At 39.7% G+C, this 14484-nt stretch overlaps 1 protein-coding gene across 3 annotated transcripts in view; it reads right to left on the bottom strand.

Moving 5' to 3' along the window:
- The window catches only part of PLCH2 (phospholipase C eta 2), a 95620-nt gene that overhangs the window by 42644 nt on the left and 38492 nt on the right, over nt 1–14484 (bottom strand). The window contains exon 1 of one of the 3 annotated variants that reach the window (XM_075721516.1): nt 3339–3459. The exons of the other annotated variants lie outside the window; for them this stretch is intronic. Coding sequence (XP_075577631.1) covers nt 3339–3459 — 121 coding nt within the window. Of the gene's footprint in view, nt 1–3338; nt 3460–14484 lie in introns of those variants that run through there. 3 annotated transcript variants of the gene reach the window in all.

Below are 14484 nucleotides of genomic sequence, written 5' to 3'. Positions count from 1 at the left end.
AATGGTTCCTAACTATCTTCAATTAAGGCTGAAGTTTTCTTCTCAGTTAAATAATATTTTGCACTTCAATAGTACCTTTTTGCAGAATTCAGTTGAGGTTCAGCTCTCTTTTGCTCTAATGAGTTGCCTCAATTTGCATCTGGACAAAATACAGTCATGGAGAGAAGATGGATCTCCGTACTGCGGCAAAAAGCAATGTAATAGCAGAGCAGGAAACAGAAACATAGAACACTTAGTTCCATTCCTGTGTTCTTACAAAGTGACACTAGACTGACGCAGCAAAAAGACTCAAAGTGATTTTTCATAGTTCATAGTAATGTTTATAGTTACTACAAAAAGCTTTAAAGTAACAATAAATAACAAAATTACACAAATCCTAAATCCCTACAACTCATCCTGATACAAGGGGAAAAAAAAAAAAAAGAGCCCAATTTCATGCTTACTGTTAGCAAGATGTTCTAATGTCTGTTAATTATTTATGGTTCAGTAGCATTATTGTCTTTTAGGAGTTTCTGGGTTTGATGTAAATGTGCGAAGGAGTGGGAGTATTTCAGCATGTGAGGATGAAAAGAAGTTAGAAGGATTGAGTCACTGAGTATTTTTATACATGGACGAGCTTTGTCAAAAGATTCATGTCCGAAGTTCGGCGTGGCTGCAGGCTATGTCACAGCGCTTTGGCGCTAGGCAGTCTCTTCTGTCGGAAGGGCAGCGTCGCACATCTCTGCTGAGTTCTGCCCTCTCAACACATTCTGACAGGATGCATCCTGACTGCATGCTTCAAACAACCGCGCTTCTAAATACTATAAGGAGAAGAAAATAGATTTCAGAGGCTTATTTCTCTTCAGGGCCTCCAGAAGATGCAACATGTTTGTGAGCCTAGAGAAACTCCTCCGGTACACATGCACTGTAAGGGCAAGCTGTTCCCTTAAAATATTACCAAACCAAAACAGCTTTCCCACATGCAAACAGAGGACTCCCACACTTGTCATACATTCAGCACTGCAAATCCATTGAGGAGATAATAATGGCTATGTTTTTTAAAAGTCTCACTGGAAATGGTTTTGCAGCTATAACTGGTTCATCAATAGGTAAACCAAAGAACTGGTTGGCTCCAGCTGTTCCTGCCAGGAATATCGGGTTTAGTTTAGACAGGAGGCATCAAATCTTTTTAAAAATCAATATATAAATATCATAATATAGAGACATATTAAATAGGTAACGTGTATAAAATATCCAGTACGCTGTGGTGGGAATTCTGTCCAGCTGAAAAGTCTTGGAATTAGAAGATATTTTAGAAATTCTGCATATGAACTGCACAATCGATTTCTGTGAGCTTGAGGAATCTCCATGACAGTTCATCATGCCGCTCTCCTAAGAAAAGCTCCCAGAATGTCACTTCTGACCCTGAAGAAATTCACTCAAGTAATGGTCTTATCATAGAAGCTTGAACATTAACTGTTGGCTACAGCAACCTGGCTTTGTTCCTTATACAGGCACCTACGCTAATGGAATACATTAGTAGTAATTCCTACTTGACACATTGCCTTATGAATCAAATGAATTGCAATTAAAACCAGCTTCTCTTACGTAGAGAATTTAGCATCCTGTGGTTCACAATGGAGCAAACCATCTTTATTTATTTATTGTTGTCCTTCAACTTGACTAATTTATTTATTTTATATTTATTTATTCTTTATTATTACATAAAGTACGGTCCTTTTCTTACAACATGAACTCATTGAAGGAGGTATTGGTTCAGTTTTCTCTTACATAAAAACTGGACTGTTCTTACTGGCTGAATTTCACTTCACACACACACACACAGAGAAAACCCCCAAACCAAATAAAAAAAGAAATCCCCCCCAACCAAAACACCCCCTTCCAAAAAACCCAGAACAAAAAAACCCCAAAACCAGAGAAGGAGACATTCATGCAGTGAGTGGCATGATCAAGAGTTAACCTAAGGTATTTTCTGTCTACAGTGTTCACAGATCAGGTACAGCAGGCTGATTCGCATCATTATGCCAGGATCCAATTAAAAAACAGACCACATCCAACTTCATTAATCTTCGTTTCATTTTGCATACCTACAGCCTACAACCTTTTAAACTAACCATCTTATTACCAGTGCAAGAACTTTCTCCCCCTTATTTGCTCTCACTGACTCAAGCCTCACTAAATCTCAGGACTCTCTATTATTCATTGGGAAAAAAACATTTAAAGAGTCTTTGAAAACTAAAATTTCTGCGTAATTCTGTCAGCAATGGTTAAGTCAATGTTTGCTGCATACAAGAGAGGATGCAAGACTGAACCCATCCTTAAAGCGCACAGCCCCTAATAAATGAGATGTTAATGGGAGAAGAGATGGTCTTAATCCTGTGAAAATTAGGGCGCTTAATTTGAGGTCAGTCTGTCAGCTCTCCATTTCTCAGCTGAGACTCCATCAGCCATCTGGATCCAAGGAAATGCAGCAGCAGAGTGGGACGGCATTTCTGGACCTCTTCAAAAATTCCCATTAGTTTCTAAGCTATCTATACTGACATTTTTTCTTGTTAAAAAGTGTCTTTGGTGAAGCTGACAGACGAGTAGGACAAAAAAGTGCTTCCAAGGGAACGGGTGGTTCTGGTCAAGGTCACTGCAGATTTCCTTACTGGACATGAGTGGCTCAGGAAGACTGCCATTAAAATGCATTTATTAGAACAGGAAACATCTCATTTGTCTAGCCATTTCCAACTAGGTTTGCTATTTTTATTACCTATTTAAAAGAAAGGCTGCTATGAAGCAAAAAGGGACCCTTCTCAGATAGCTAGTGAAGCCTAAGGATTTTGCCATTGTATATCAGTATTCAGAAAAAAATCTCTCAAGAGCCCGGTGACCTGCTATAGAAGAAGACAGAGATACTTCTAAATCTCGTTTCAAAGACTGAAAACTACAAATATTGCATGAAAAATCAAAGAGTTGAGGCGTACAAATTCTGGCAGATAGCAAACCTATCTTACGATGGGTATGGAGAGGGAAATAGATTCTATATATGCCATAGAAAATTTCAAAAGGTCCGCACACATCAAAATTTACAACTTTGCATTTGCTTTCCCAGAAGAATGTAAATAAAACAATAATGAAATTTTAACTGAGAGGTTCTTGAAGACCGAAAGAACTGCACTAGCAACCATGCAAAATAACACAGGACTAGGACTGTGTCTCAAGTTCTTCCTTCTTTTCCGCTCCCCCCCAACACTGCCAGACAAAGTTGTCACTAAATAAGATTTAAACATGAAAGCTTTCAAGATGATACTATCTCGTTCAATGAGGTGGCAGGCATTCAGCCTGCATCTTACCAATATGGCCGATTTTCCATCTCGGAGAAGCTACGATGATGCCACCAACCCAGAAAAACTCTTCAGCCAGACGGGCCACTGAGAACTTATTTTGAAGCAAGGGAGTTTTTGAGGCATCCATAGCTGAGACAAAGGGCAGCTTCGGAATTGAATACAAGCACTGTAGGCCTTAGTAGAGATCAAGATTCTGTAGTACGCATTTTCAGTGTAACAGCATAAAAATATTATCAGGAAAAACCAAGATAATTGGTGATTTCCAAAATCCAGTGGTATTTTTCAGGTCGTTACAGAGCAGTTTCACAGTAAATTTAAGCCTCCTCCCCTGTCCAGACTTAGAATACTAAAATTCAAACAAAATCCTTTTTATTCTATGTGACATACCTATGTCTATTTTCGAGAACTGGGTGGGTTCAACATTTTAAAGAAGACACGTGATGGACAGCGATGGGGCCATGAGGCAAGATGGCATGTAGATGAATCCATTTCTGGACAGAAAGGCCTCCCGATGATATTCCTTTTCCTACCAGCTGCTAAGCATCCACCAAGACGTTATACCAATTTACAGTTGTTGGCTTCTCCATGCTGCTTCCTCCTTCTGACAGCAATTCCTACATAGAGGTACCCTTTTATACATTTGATAACTAACAGTCCCGCTCTTGCTGAGGGCTCTGCTTGCTCTTCAAAACCAACCAACAATATCCATTGCAGTAAATAAGCGCAAAGTTAATAGTACAATCCATTCCCCTCTCTGCCCTCCTAAGCCATCCCTGCCTTTCACTGTGAATTTGTCCAGGTGCTTAAGCTCTTCAGTCTCTTCCCAGGTCTGAAAAAAAGAACACTCACATTTTCTTCTCGTACAGCTCTTCAAAATTTCATTGCACAAGTCTTCATCTTTTCTCAAAACGTTCTCCTCAGTATTTTAATGGACATGCCTGATAAAAGAAAGAACATTTCTCTCTAGGCAGTAAAAACTAGATACAATGCAAACGCAGCAACACATGTTTGCTTGAAATCCTAAATCCATCATACGCACTAATCCTAAAGCCACGGTTCTGCCCTATCCAGTCACGGATTTAGGTGACACGTTACAGCTGTAGGAAAAAAAAAAAAGAAGGTTAAAAAAAGTGCTGCTTGCTTTGCCTGTGTTAGCAGCACCTTTCCATCTCACAACCCTTTTAGAAATGTGTTTGCAAACTGACACAACCCCATAGAAGATGCTTGCTTAGGACACAAGCCAGGCAGCTACACTGTACAGAACAAATGCTGTGCACAGAAACCGGGAACAGAGAGGGTGCTTGAAAACTGACAGAGATAAAAGCAGGTAAGGATTAATTTTTGAAAAGCACTAAGTCACTACCTCATTCCATTTGAAATGCAACCATTAAACTCCAAATACAGAAATCTGTCATTTACATTATCACAACCTCTTAATCTACATTAAGTTTTAAGTACAAGATACAATTGCTCTTGCCATCTGTGATCTGTACATGGAGCCTAATACGCTTCTAGCTTGATGAGCTAAACACAAATTGCCCGTTTAAAAACACATCCATTAAGTGCTTCCTACTCCTCCTTTCACAGTTTGAAAAAGCTTTAGAGTAGTTAATTCTAGAGATGATTCACACTCAATTAGAAGTTGTTTATTTCACAACCTATGCCCAGAGTTCTTATATTAGGCTAGACTCAGAGTTTAACCACAGATTAATTCCAAAGAAAAACCAAACTGGGGCTGCACTAAGGGTCAACGGTGGCAATAATGCTATGTACGCTCTTGTCACATTCTGCTATTTATTCAAACACTTCAGCAATAGCCTTCCATTCTCCTAAGGCATCTTTCAAGAGTAATTTAGTGAAATGACTGCAAACTAATTGTCACCAGATGAGGAGCAAATTCTTCTGTAAAATGCCAAGAAGCATATATCCATACAACAGAAAACTGCTACACAGAAGGCAAGAACCTATGAAGTATTGTTCTAAAGATCCTAATCCTTTTGTCAGAGGAAGCAAGATCTAGCATGGGCCAGAATGAGACCTGAGAAATGTGAGCTTAATCAAGTGCTCCACCCCTTGCTTCTCTGAATTTCTTAAATAAATCAGTAAACAGCTCTGTGGGTAATTTCCATGCTATAGAAATAAGATCTTAAATGGGGAGAATGACACTGTTGTATCTCACAAGGGAGGAAATACAACTAAATGTTAAGGCTCTCAATTATAAGACGACAGAGTTAATATAAACTATTGCAATAAACCACAAGTATTGTGGTTGTTTAGCTCCTTTTTTTTCTCTTCCAGCACTAATTAGAAGGATTTCTTGCAGTCTTCCAGGTTGCACATGCAACAAAATCCTAGTAGTTGGCACTCTGTGTGCTAGGCAGCAAAAGGTACCCCTTTTAAAATTCAAAAATTAATTCTGCAAGGACATCCTAGATTCTGCATTAACCATCTATGTGTTATCAACCTGGCGACAAAGGGAAGGGAGAAAAAGAGTGAAACGTAACATAACTCCTATTGCAGCATTGCCCAAGATATTAGAATCATAGAATGGTTTGGGTTGGAAGGGACCTTTAAAGGTCCAACCAACTAGTCCAACCCCCCTGCAGTGAGTAGGGCCATCTTCAACCATCTTCAACCACATCAGGGTGCTCAGAGCCCCGTCCAACCTGGCCTGAAACGTTTCCAGGGATGGGGCATCTACCACCTCTCTGGGCAACCTGTGCCAGTGTTTCACCACCCTCGTTGCAAAACATTTCTTCCTTATATCCAGTCTAAATCTACCCTCTTTTTTAGTTTAACACCATTACCCCTTATCCTATTGTAACAGGCCCTGCTAAAAAGTTTGTCCCCATCTTTCTCATAAGCCCCCTTTAAGTACTGAAAGGCCACAATAAGGTCTCCCCGCAGCCTTCTCTTCTCCAGGCTCAACAACCCCAACTTTCTCAGCCTTTCCTCGTAGGAGAGGTGCTCCAGCCCTCGGATCATCTCCATGGCCCTCCTCTGGACCCACTCCAACAGGTCCATGTCCTTCTTGTGCTCAGGGCCCCAGAGCTGGACACAGTACTCCAGGTGAGGTTTCATGAGAGCGGAGTAGAGAGGGAGAATCACCTCCCTCGACCTGCTGGCCACGCTTCTTCTGATGCAGCCCAGGATATGGTTGGCCTTCTGGGCTGCGAGTGCACATTGCTGGCTCATGTCCAGCTTTTCATCCACCAGTACCCCCAAGTCCTTCTTGGCAGGGCTGCTCTCAATCCCTTCATCCCCCAGCTTGTATAGATACCAGGGGTTGCCCCGACCCAGGGGCAGGACCTGGCACTTGGCCTTGCTGAAACTCATGAGGTTCACATAGGCCCACTTCTCGAGCTTGTTCAGGTCCCTCCGGATAGCATTCCTTCCCTCAGGCGTGTCAGCTGCACCACACAGCTTGGTGTCGTATGCAAACTTGCTGAGAGTGCGCTCGATCCCACTGTCCATGTCATTGATGAAGATTTCAAGCAGTACTACGGCCCCCTGAGGGACACTACTTGTCACCGATCTCCATCTGGACGTTGAGCCATTGGCTACCCTCTGGATGCGACCATCCGACCAATTCCTCATCCACCGAACAGTCCACCCATCAAATCCCTATCTCTCCAATTTAGAGAGAAGGATGTTGTGCGGGACCGTGTCAAAAGCATTACAGAAGTTATTCTATTATTTTCACAGTTCAGAATTAGAATTCTGCACAAGCAGGACTTTGAATGTGGATTTGTTTTTATTTGAGTACAGAGAAATGCCAGTGATTTATAGCACCAGAAGAGAACTATTACAACGTTCAAGTTAAAGATAGATTTGTAATCCAAAGCCCACCCACAGAAGGTTAATTTAAATCCTTTTAGTTGGCACTATGAATCCATCCTTCAGGCCTCCTAAGAAAATGATCACAAACAGAGAAAAATAAAATCTTTCAAACAGCCCCTCTATTTACTGATTGTGCTGAATACTAGGTAACAGTGTGGGAAAGCAACAGGAAATAACAAAGGGTTAAATGTAACATAATCCCTCTCCCAACTCTTAAGCATACTGAGCTTAGTACTTAGGATATAATCCTATTGAAATGGGTTTCTATTCTTGCCTCACTTGACATCCTCACAAAAGTCTTGCTCACCTGACACAACACGCAGATTGAAGACATTTTTCCATGGCGCTTTAGAACCTTATTATTCTTTGAGTGTAACAAAGGCTTTTCGTGCCACAAAAAGCTTCGAAAACCAACAATGTTTGAGTCTGCAGGCTGGCCTGTGGCTTAGCTAGAAGTGGAACTCGGCACACTTGACAAACAATGCTAGGATGTCAAAAGTCTTGTAAAAGAAGATACTCACTTCAAGAATGGCAGAAAAGCCAGACTCCATCGTCAGAGAAAGAGCATCTTGCAGAAGATATAGGAGCACAACAACAAAGATATGGTTTGGAAGATGGAGAAAGTGAGCAAAGTGGAGATCCTCCTGAGACAAATGGGTTTATTGTCAATGCAATCCATCAGGATGGATGGATTCCTTTCCAACATGCACGCTTTACTGTTGAGGGACGGAAAAAGTGTTAATAATTATTTAATACATACAGAAACAGCTGTAGCCCTTAAAGTAGAAAAGACAAAACTAAAAATTTTAATGCGGGAAATTTCAATACATAGGCCAGACTCTGATCTCTCTTGTCTTCTGCACCTCAGGATTCAAGCAGCAGACAAAACAAAGAAGCAACACAAGAGGTAAACTAGGCTCACAGTGTAGCAAGAAGCGTGAGCGTATCAAGTAACAGCGTGCAGACACCATTTCTGTGCTTCAGCTGGCTACCAGTTGACGATGTCACAGAAAATACTTCAGGTGCACTTAATAAACTGATTTTCAAAGTGCAACATATCGATCGCCAGAGACATTAAATATTACAGACCTGATCCCGTAATTGACCTGTAAATCCACAAGGATTAGACTTGTAAATTCACAGCTATGCATTCCATTTATCCTTGCATGAACACACTACAGACCCAGTTTACCAGATTAACAAAGTAACCTCATCACAAGAGGCTGATTCTGAAATACTTAGGAACACATGGGCAGCAATTAGTGATACACATATTAACTTTAATACGGGTATCACTATTTCCCACTTCCCATCCAGGCAAGTTTTGCTCCTAATGGCTGCAGAATAAAAAGAAAATGATTGCCAACCCACAACACAAGTCATAAAATCAAAGGAGGAAACAAAAGTTTTTAATGTCATCTGGCACGCTGCCATTTCTCTGTACATCTCTCTCTCACTTACTTTTATCCTCCCCATTGCACATTCATCTGTAAACACCAGTCAAAAAGCCTTGGAAAAACTGAAGAAATTACAGTTACAGCTACATCTTAGACACCCCAGCCTAAGATCTTCGTGAGTTAGTAGGCCTGTTACTGTCTCCCGAAGTACTAAATGCCGAGATGTTTCTAAGGGAAATAACAAAAGCAAAGAAATCTCACTGAAATGCACATCATTAAATACAGTTTAGAAATACATCTGAATTATGGTAAAGGTTCGAAACCCAACATACATAAGCACGAACGCAAACAGCAGGAGCACAGAAAGCTTGACTTGATGAACCAAAGTCATGATGCTCATTCACTACTTCTGTATGTGTGATTTCTGTTTCTTCTCTTCCCCTCCCCAAATGCTGCTTCCTAAAGTTCTAAAGCAGCATGATCTAGACAGCAAGATCAGTCTACCCAGTTTCGGTTTCTCCTCTGTTGGAGCCATTTGCCTTTGGGTTTCTGTGGTGCTCTGTGTTCTTTTACTGCTACGTGTCTGTATGCAACAGCTGCCTATGTTTCTGGCAGACCTCTTCCCAAGAAGAGGAATACGGGGAGTATGTGCTGATGGAGCATAGACAACATCTGCTATATTTTCTATTTTTGTCTGACATCTAAAAACTTCTGCATTAATTATATTAAGCATTCACTAAAACAATCACTTTTGGATGGTTTTGGTAGCTTCCAAGGCAGGCAAAAATTCAGATACATGGAGAGCTATAAACAAATTTCCCACACTCATTCAATCGCCCATTCACAGGCTCAGAAAGGCCAGAGCGCCGGCTGGACCGCAACATTATCCCAACTGTATATAAGCTGCCTTTTCCTTAATTCTAACATAACCCCACTCTACTGACCTTTGGCATGGACACAGGCAGAGCTGTAGTCTACTACAGACTGCTAGACCATCTGGACAGCGACTCTAAGCGCAGTAATCCACACTCAAGATTAAAGCCACACATCTTGCCTGTGGCAAGTGGAAGCCAGGCTATTTATGAGCTTCTGTTTCTCACCCACCACGCTCCGAAGCTTAATATTTTTGCACTGGCTCAGAATATACTCAGGTTATTCAGTTTGACTGAAATACATCTGTCTTCAGTATGCATCAATTTACAAGGCCACTATTTCCACTGGCCATAACATTGCATGTCCTGGTGCATCCTTTCAGCATTGGAATTCACAATGGGTAAGCCCCGAGACAGCTGCTTTAGCTAAGCAACCACGAATATGAATATCTCCAGGGCTTTCCAAAACTGTTTAGAAAGTCGCATTATTAAAATGAACTGATCCTGAAATCCCTTGAATTACTGTATTCACATGAAGGAATATTCGTAGAACTGGCACCCACTAGCAACAACAGCACTAATGTAGTGACATCCTTCGATGATGTTTAGTTCTCTTGAGCTTATCTGAAAAAAAATGATGCAATTCTTTTAACTAAGTGAGAAAAGGCTTTGTGTTTTGAGTCTTCGAGTAGGTTTTGCGTTAAGGAAGACTTTCTTTAATAAATATATTACGATTTTTGTGTCATGCTTTATCAATGAAACTCTAGAAATATGACCTCTTTTCCACTTAAAACATGCACCATCTTTGAGATATTTCTATAGTTTTGCCTTCAACGATTAAAATATAACAACAATAGTCTACTAACAAACTCTACTAAGAATTCTGATGCTGGTTTTGGCAAAGGAAATTAAATTTCCAAGATACCTTTAGTAAAAAGGATTTTAAAGCTATTTGAACGTTTTTTCTTGCAAAGCTGTCATAATGAAATTTTGTTGATTGTAGAAAAATGCAAGCATAAAATAAAGATTTTAAGACTATAAATGTTGCTCTAAGGTCACCTTGTCTCCAACCTCTGACTTGTGTAAGAAAATGTCCCTACACACTTAATTGAAGTAAGATCTTAAACTCTTTACATTTAAAAGATCTTTCAGCACTTTACCATCTGTTCAGTGACATGGGTCATAAACACTGAAAAGGAGATTAAGGCAGGCTGGGAGGGAAGAAATCCATCAATATTATTGAATGCCTTCTATGAAAACACCTCTAAGAATTCAAGAATCCAAGGTAAAATTGGTACAAGAAAACAAGACAGATTGAACAACATTCAGAAAAGACATCTGCTACTGAAATGCATCACCACAAATTGATTTTAACTCACAAACTTTGCTTCCATATTTGGGGTGAATTTTAATATATTCTACCTGTAAAAGATTCAGAACTCTTCTAGACCTTCCTTTTGTGCCATGTACATTTTAAAACATGTGACAGGCTCCTTATTTCTCAAATATATACCAGTTTCATGAAACATGGAAAAAATGGAGCTGCATTGTCTCTAGGAATAACTCATTCTGTCTTCATTCGATGGTCTCCTTAGCCTGTGTGTCATCCAAGAGACAGCCTATACTGTAAATCGAGAGAGAACAGTGGGATTAAGCCACCAAGCTTAAATCCACAATGAAGGTCACCATGCTCTCTCTTAGAAATACAGGCAGTTACACGGCAGCACATAGCTGCAGATGCACAAAGAAATTGCAAGGTGCTTGCTCAATTCCAAGGGTTACTCTGGGAAGATGTAGCTGACAGGTGAGAGTGGAGAGCTTCCTCTAGAGCCACTAGTTTAGTCCAGCCTTTGCTGAAAACAGAATGTCAGAATCATTCATACAAAAAATTGGAAATCTGTCTGCAGTGAGCCAAAGCAGATGGCTTGTATTTAAACAATCTGGGAGCAGAAAGTCCTGTGCCCAGGAACTTCCGTAATGTATCCACCTCCCATCCTTGTGCCTTCTTCCTATGAATTACAACAATCAGCCGTGCTCCTTCCCCATCACAAGGGACATTACAAAGTTCCAGCCTCTACTGATAGGCATGACAAACAAGAATTATTCATCTAAATTTCCAATATCACAATAAGTTGAAGAAAATGAGATCTGGCTCAGAACCATATTTTGGCTTTGAACTTTATTAACAAGGCCGCACTTTCATAGGGACTTACCTAATCTTGGACATTTTCTTTGGCCTGGCACAAGAAGGGGTGCGGAGGTGACAATATACTTTTCATTAATTATTAGCTGCTTCAGAAAATAAATCATTTTTTCTTGTTTCTACCTTGTAAGAAAACAGGAAGCTCATGTTCACATCCCTTGTTAACATTTTAATGGGCGACTGTTCATGAAACTGAAGTGAATAGGTAAAACAATAATTTTGTCATCTGAATCTATGCCACAGTTTACAATACGCAGTCAGTGTGTATTCTGAACAAAAGCGAGCATGAAGCACTGAGCAATGAAGACAGAAACGTGATTTTAAAATGGAGGGCACTGAAATTTCCAATAGTGCCTGTAACGGTAGTGCTTGACTACACAGACTGTGCAAGGTGTAGGTTAAAATGGAGCTGAACCTTCCATAGCCTAAAATAAGACAAATGCACTTTCACGGGAGATCACTGCCTCGAGCTCCACTCCAAAGTTGGAGGTTTTAATGGTTGTGACAAGAATTATTGAGAAAGCACAGTCACTTACCAACTTCTTATTTTCCTTTCAAAAATAGATCACTCTACAGAACCCAGCATCTGTAAATCTTAGAAACCAACTGTAGGTCTCTTTGTAAGCTTGAAAGAAGACCACAATTGCGGTTTTCTTCAGGCAGGAACCACCTGCTGTAATTCCCGAAGGGGAAAGATTACAAACAGCAAGAAGCACAGTTGCACAGTGAGTGCAGACTGCCGAGCCGACGTCCACAACAAGCTCAATGACTGCAAGTCAGTACAGCTTATTGCCCAGTATTTTTTTGGTCTTGGACTCAGTATAGTTCAGGTAAACATACAGGAAGTAAAAGAATTGCTTCTGGGCTCTTACAGGAAAAGTACTTCTACCTTTTGCTATGGTGTCCAATACCCACCTCAGTTTGAAACAAAGCAGTCTGACGGATTCATTTCCCCCAGGCTTAGAACCAGAAGATAAGCAGGCATTTGATGGCTGAGGAAAGAGTCAGCTCGCTGGCTGAACTGTGAAAATGGGCTCTGGAAAATATTTTATAGGCATCCACATTTAACAGTGTTTCTGGACTTTGTTCAGTACTGGGCCGGTCCACGTTAATTCCGTGTCAGGCCACGTCATGCCATCAAATTTAGTTGCCCTCTGCCACGTAACACCTTTAGACCTGCAGAGACCAATGCTATTATCCCCCCTCCTATAATTCCCTAAAACGGGAAAGCTTTCCCTTTTAGCTGAACTAACTTCACATTCACCATACAAATGATTCTGTCTAGGGATGGAAGGGATATTAATCACAAGAATCTGCTTGTAAGGTATCAGTTTTTCAAGTTGTCCACTTAGCATTAACATGAACTGTTCTTTGCAACATTTCTCTCCTCTTTTTTAAAATCAAATTGAAGATGAGGCATCTGTAAACCATCTATAATTGAGCTCAGACCAGCAAAAAAAAGTGTGTGCATCTTTAGTAACAAGAAAAAATCAGTAGATATGATGCTGTAGAAATAGAGAACACCTGTCTACTGATGTGACCTACATTCCAAGAATAATCACATTGATTATATCAACTCCTCATCAGAAGACTTTTAAAGAAGCCTTGCAAATGGTGAAACAGAAATAATATCTAAGAAGGTGGATCATACCTGTGTAAGGCCATGTGAGTATCAGGGCCTTAAAAGCAAATTCTGGTTCCTTTTTTCTGCTTTATTCAATTCATCATAAAGGTTTCTATGACTGTCAAAATAAAGGATCCATATTGATTTATGTTTTATGTTTTTCACCATGAAGATTGACCTGAGAAGAACTTGCAAGGTGGCACAACTGCCAGATATAAAAATTAACGAAGTACATCAAGAAACAAAAAACACATTATGCTTTAGGTTCCAAACCTATGCTTGCTAAGCACCTCATCTTTCATCATCAGGCCATAACAAGATCTTCTCTTACTCTCCTACATCTTACTGAAGATAAAAACCTGCTTTTTTATTTATAGTAAGGACAGTACAATTTCTCAACTGAAAAATCCTGACACAAGAGCTAAGTGTACCTTTATGGAAGCGTTATGTTCTTCCTCTTAGAAGCTAGATATTCATCATTCTTTTTCACATGATGAAGGCCTCTAATTAGTTGGATTTTAAAAAAAAAAAAACCCTACATCAAGAAAAAGACAGTTATACAGTACACAGAATATTTTATTCTTTTTTTTCTCTTAATCAGCTCTTGTGAAACGAACAAATTCGTGCAACACAAATATACGCATTCAGCAGCAGTCCCACATCAGATAATTTGGTCAATGACAAGAGAATAAAGAAAAATATTCCTTTAAAATTAATTCGTTGTGCAGTGTTCATTTCCATTGTGCACTTGTTTCTCCCACGTATAGATAAATGTTAACGAAGAGGTAAATTTAATCCTACATTCATGAAACCCTGTGCAGAATTTTCCAATTAAATTATTTATACTGAAAGTTCTTTGGTTTTCAGCTGATCAGAAATAAAAATGTAATTTATTCATCCACTTAAAACTTCTAGACTTGCTACAGAACTAAATCTGAAAAGATATTTGCTTGATAAATTCAACTGAGAAATACAGCTGAGAACATTAGTTCGTGCTAAGAAATAGAGAAGCTATTTTTAGATGCATTATTTTTTGCAGGCTTCTTCCTCAGTTCAACTAATGGGATGCTGAATGACAGACTGTAGAGTTTCAATCACCTTAAAAAAAAAAAAAAAATCATTCTACTATAAAACGTTGATGATTCTGAACAAGCAGCATTTCATTGTATCTGATTTCTACTGGACTCCTTATCTTTTACTCTGCATTATGAATAAA

Source organism: Pelecanus crispus, chromosome 15 (assembly GCF_030463565.1).
Source record: "Pelecanus crispus isolate bPelCri1 chromosome 15, bPelCri1.pri, whole genome shotgun sequence".
NCBI lineage: Eukaryota > Metazoa > Chordata > Aves > Pelecaniformes > Pelecanidae > Pelecanus > Pelecanus crispus.
The sequence above is the reverse complement of the archived record's forward strand: the minus strand, read 5'-3'. Positions and strand labels throughout refer to the sequence as shown.